The sequence below is a fragment of the Notolepis coatsorum genome (genome assembly GCF_963971535.1).
Source record: "Notolepis coatsorum genome assembly, chromosome: 1".
NCBI lineage: Eukaryota > Metazoa > Chordata > Actinopteri > Aulopiformes > Paralepididae > Notolepis > Notolepis coatsorum.
Window position 1 is genome coordinate 251,503,462 of NC_140165.1, and position 5,923 is coordinate 251,509,384.

Genomic DNA, 5,923 nt, shown 5'->3' on the forward strand with positions numbered 1-5,923 from the left:
CAGATGTTGGTGAGGTCTGCTCAGATGTTCGTGAGGTCCTCTCAGATGTTGGTGAGGTCCTCTCAGATGTTGGTGAGGTCTGCTCAGATGTTGGTGAGGTCTGCTCAGATGTAGGTGAGGTCTGCTCAGATGTAGGTGAGGTCCTCTCAGATGTTGGTGAGGTCCTCTCAGATGTTGGTGAGGTCTGCTCAGATGTTGGTGAGGTCCTCTCAGATGTTGGTGAGGTCTGCTCAGATGTAGGTGAGGTCTGCTCAGATGTAGGTGAGGTCCTCTCAGATGTTGGTGAGGTCTGCTCAGATGTAGGTGAGGTCTGCTCAGATGTAGGTGAGGTCCTCTCAGATGTTGGTGAGGTCTGCTCAGATGTAGGTGAGGTCTGCTCAGATGTAGGTGAGGTCCTCTCAGATGTTGGTGAGGTCTGCTCAGATGTTGGTGAGGTCTGCTCAGATGTTGGTGAGGTCCTCTCAGATGTTGGTGAGGTCTGCTCAGATGATGGTGAGGTCCTCTCAGATATTGGTGAGGTCTGCTCAGATGTAGGTGAGGTCCTCTCAGATGTTGGTCAGGACGCTGCTGGACAGCACGGTGACGGTGAGAGTTCCAGGGAGGTCGTTGTTGCGGTTGTTGCCCTTGTCCCTCAGGTGCAGGGTGTGCTGCTGCTGGAGGTCACCGGGGTCACCCGTCAAGGTCACCTGACCCAGGAACGAGTCCATCAACAGGTTATGGTTGTAGACCTGAGAGAGAGAGAGAGAGAGAGAGAGAGAGAGAGAGAGAGAGAGAGAGAGAGAGAGAGAGAGAGAGAGAGAGAGAGAGAGAGAAGAGAGAGAGAGAGAGAGAGAGAGACAGAGACAGAGACAGAGAGAGAGAGAGAGAGAGAGAGAGCGAGAGAGAGAGAGAGAGAGAGAGAGAGAAAGAGAGAGAGAGAGAGGGGGAGAGAAGGGGGGAGAGAGAGAGAGAGCGAGAGGGAGGGAGGGGGAGAGGGGTCAGTTCACACTGAGTACAGAGAGGTGAGAGAGTTGGTCTACAAGGTGCTCCGTATCCAGCTCATGCAGATTACATGACACGTTGTCGGTGAGTTTTGGCAATTTTCCAAAATGAAAACACCTTTTCAGCGTTGCCAGTAGGACACAGCGTTTTCCTGACAAAACGGCGTTTCTTTTTAACTAGGACAGCAAACGTAATCATTCAGCAACAAAAACGTTTCTGTATTCAATGGTGTAACCATGGCCTTAAACTCGAAAGCCCGTTCCCGTTCAGGTCATTTGCATACAAAACAACGCCTCCAGAGCTCCTTATAAGGCAAAGTAATGACGCAGCTGTGTGGAAATGGATGCGGAAGTGCCTTGCGAGTCTTGCGCGACCCATCGAAATGAGATTAGATTAATGTATTGTCATCATATATAGTACAGCTCGTGGTACACCTGCCGCAGCACGCGCACACACACACACACATGCGTGCGAGCAGTATACTGTAGCCTACGGCGTAATGAATGAACGCAGTATAGGCTTATTATTCCATTAATGCCTACGGCGTAATTGTAATGAATGAACGCAGTATAGGCTTATTATTCCATTAATGACTTGTTGCATTAGGATTTAGTAGATACTATATGCTCTGCCCTATGTACAGTATATATAGGTACAGTCTGTACTTATACTGTACGTAGGGCAGAGGCAGAGCATATATATAGTATCTACTAAATCCTAATAAAACAAGTAACTAGAATATATTATTTATATTTATATTATATTAAGCCTATACTGTTCATTAGACACATAGGCCATACTGGCGCACACAAGACTTGTTATGGAATATTAATGCAGTCTATTTCCATGCGATTAGCTTTAGTTCTTATTTATTTATTTATTTATTTATCCACTGTCATTTCAGTGTTGGTGTATATGATAGTGTATTTCAATATAAGTTTAATTGATTAATGATATATTCGAAGGAATGCAGGTTTATAGCTATATCAACCCCCTCCAATGTACAGTAAATGACCAAGTATGGTTTTGTCAATATTCCAATGTACAGTTTTGCTTGTACGCTATCACGATAAAATAATAAAAAAAAAATCATATCACTCAATATCGATAATTATCTATATACATGAAATAATTATTTCTGTCAAGTTTAATTAACTTCTTATACCCGGCGGGCTATTAATAGACTAACTTTTTAGATGCGGTAGAACGAGGTAGAACGAAGTAGAACTCAACGTCACTACGAGTTGGAGAGCCGTCGAGCCAACCCTTTGAGAAGCTTTGTTGTCCCGGCTTGAATTCTCCATGAATGTGTCCATATAAATCCATTTAGTTAGATCCAACACTGTCTGAATGTTTCTTTGTCGTAAAAGATTGTAAAAGCAGACACTAGCGTTTGTTGCTGCGCCGCTACGGAGGTACTTAATTGCAGTTGCAGCACAAGCTTCACTGGTTCTTCTTGGCTGTCGGCTAATGCCACCACTCCTTTCCGACTGAATTCACTTGCATTCAGTGTACTCTTTCAGGTGATACTGTTTCAGGTGATGGAACATGTTTGTCATCTTACCCGTTTTGGTTAGCACCGGTCTTCGACACATTTTGCAACGAACGCTGCTCTGATTCTTGTCCGACTTTAGAAACCCAAAATGTGTCCATACTGCCGAAGTTGAAACACCTTTCTTATTTACAATTTCTTCTACATTTGAGCTAAGGTGGCCGTAGGGTTGTCGTCTCCTTCACTGTCGCTCGAATTTTCGTTCATTTTCCTAACTAAGCTATCTCCTCAGAATGATAACAAAACAAAACAGTAGCACATGGACTGCTGTGGTGCGCGAGCGTGTCATCACGTAACGTAGCTCTAGATTTGCGACCACGTTTCATGTTTATTTCGAGGAAATAATTTATCGCGACCATGGAAAGTTGCGTGTATTTAACAGCTGAAAACAATAATAATTGATCAATATTCGGATATTGGCCGCGGGCCGCCAGTTGCCCCTCCCTGCATTATACCATTCTGAATAATGTTTTTGTGCTTAGTTTTACTAGAGGGGGCTTTTGGAATGTAAAATAATAGACCTATGATGATAATAAATCATATTCAGCCTATGGATTTACTTTGTCCTAAATAATGCACGTCATAGCTATACAGTGCACGCGACACACTCTATGTGGTTATTTTAATAACGAAGCATTGCAAATGTGAATCCCGCAGGGATATTTTTAATGAATGAAACTTGGATCCGATGTTATTGTAAAAGGCCTATCGGGTGTTTGTCTCTGATTCGTTTCATATTCTCCACTGTGGATGTATTTGCTTAACCAGAGCGCCCGGATTGTGTTTCATTCAAGCATAAATTGAAGTATATAATATAAATATAATTGTATCACTGTCACACGTTATTGTGATATTGTAACTGGGATTAAAATGTCTGATGATGAAAAAGAGGGTGATGAACATGACTATAAACCAAAGGTTAATCAATTCAATGCATTTATGGATGATGTCCGAAACAGATTAAAACCTGATTAATAGTGAAACTGTAGCCTCCATGCTTATTAGTGCGTCTGAACGTTTGCATGTTTAAATTTTTACATTTACATTTAGTCATTTAGCTGACGCTTTTATCCAAAGCAACTTACAAGTTTTGTACAACAAGTCATCAGGAAGGGCACAACTATCAGCTGAGCAACAATGTTCATCAAAGTGTTGAGTGCTACACTGTAGCTTAGTATATGGCGGCGACAGTGGCTCAGGAGGTAGAGCAGTCGTCTGGCAATCCAGAGGTTCCCGGTTTGATTCCCACTCCTCTCGGGCAGCGTGTCGATGGGTCCTTGAGCAAGACACTTAACCCCTAATTGCTCCCGATGAGCAGGTTGGCACCTTGCATGGTTGCCTCCGCCGTCGGTGTGTGAGTGAATGTGAGTAACAAATTTTAAAGCGCTTTGGATAAAAGTGCTATATAAAAATCTGCCATTTAGACAAGTGCGTGACAGTAAGGTTAGATTATTATTCATTTATTTTCATTCAGATAATGGTTGATACTTGATAATGTTTCAACCACCTCCTATAATAGTGGGGTTCGCTGCTCTCTGACACCGTTATTTCGGGGGTCGCGGCTTGAAAACGTGGGAACCATGTATTTATATAGTACATGATACCTAAGCGCTACAGTACAGATATCCTCATAAATATCTATTAATTCATATCAAATATATACTCTTTGGGCTTGTTTTTATCTACTTATTCTGAAAGAGTTGAAATAATAAATAATATACATTTGCCCAACACTTACGCATTTAACTTGTGTGCGATATTTTGCCATGCTTCTTGCCTTGCTCTCGCAGTGGTGGCGGTGTTTGCCATGATTATGGTCTTATATTCCTCATAAGGCGTTCATTATCATCTCCTGCTCGTCAGCGTTGAAAAAAGACGCTCTTGCTTTGACTGGAGTTGCCATTATTCCGTTAGAAAATCAGGATTTCGGCGGTCGACGCCTCCCCCTTTTGAGGTAAGACGGGGACACGCAATTATCCTGATTACTGAAGTCTGGTAGAAACCGAGATAGCCTGACTTCAATCATCGGGTTAATTTAAGCTGGATAATGGGACTTTTGATCGACTAAGTTGAACCAGGTACGGTACTCACACATTAGTGCACATGTAAACAAACACAGTCTCTCTCTCTCTCTCTCTCTCTCTCTCTCTCTCTCTCTCTCTCTCTCTCGCTCTCTCCTCTCTCTCTCTCTCTCTCTCTCTCTCTCTCTCTCTCTCTCTCTCTCTCTCTCTCTCTCTCTCTCTCTCTCTCTCTCTCTCTCTCTCTCTCTCTCTCTCTCTCTCTCTCTCTCTCTCTCTCTCTCCTCTCTCTCTCTCTCTCTCTCTCTCTCTCTCTCTCTCTCTCTCTCTCTCTCCTCTCTCTCTCTCTCTCTCTCTCTCTCTCTCTCTCTCTGTCTCTCACCTCTATGCTGATGGTCTGGTTGCTCTTCTTCCTGTAGAAGATGCCCTTGGTGTCCAGCAGGGGGCTCCTGGTGTCTTTGTGGACCGGAGAGCGAACCTTCTGCCCCTCACAGCGGATGATCACATAGGGGTCTGAGGCTGCAGCGGACACACACACACACACACACACACACACACACACACACACACACACACACACACACACACACACACACACACACACACAGGCACACACACACACACACGCACACACACACACACACACACACAGGCACACACACACACACACACAGGCACACACAGGCACACACACACACACAGGCACACACACACACACACACACGCACACACAGGCACACACACACACACACACACACACACACACACACACACACAGGCACACACACACACACAGGCACACACACGCACACACACACACACACACACACACACACAGGCACACACACACACACACAGGCACACACACACACACACACAGGCACACAAACACACACACACACACACAGGCACACACACACACACACACACAGGCACACACACACACAGGCACACACACACACACACACACGCACACACACACACACACACACACACACACACACACAGGCACACACAGGCACACACACACACACACACACACACACACACACACACACACACACACACACACACAGGCACACACACACACACACACACACACACAGGCACACACACAGGCACACACACACACACACACACACACACACACACACAGGCACACACACACACACACACACACACACAGGCACACACACACACAGGCACACACAGGCACACACAGGCACACACACGCACAGGCACACACACACACACACACACACACACCACACACACACACACACACACACACACACACACACACACACAGGCACACACACACACACACACACACAGGCACATTTACATTTAGTCATTTAGCTGACGCTTTTAT

At 44.9% G+C, this 5,923-nt stretch overlaps 1 protein-coding gene across 1 annotated transcript in view; it reads right to left on the reverse strand.

Annotated features, from left to right (window-relative positions):
• Positions 1-350: 350 nt before the first annotated feature.
• LOC311224673 (calpain-5-like) overlaps positions 351-5,923 on the reverse strand; it is a 339,044-nt gene continuing 333,471 nt past the window's right edge. Inside the window, exons 12-13 of the mRNA XM_084309752.1 lie at positions 4,934-5,083; positions 351-728 (exon numbers count right to left, since the gene is read on the reverse strand). Of these exons, the coding sequence (XP_084165878.1) occupies positions 546-728; positions 4,934-5,083 (333 nt within the window). The 3' untranslated portion in view covers positions 351-545. The remainder of the gene's footprint in view (positions 729-4,933; positions 5,084-5,923) is intronic.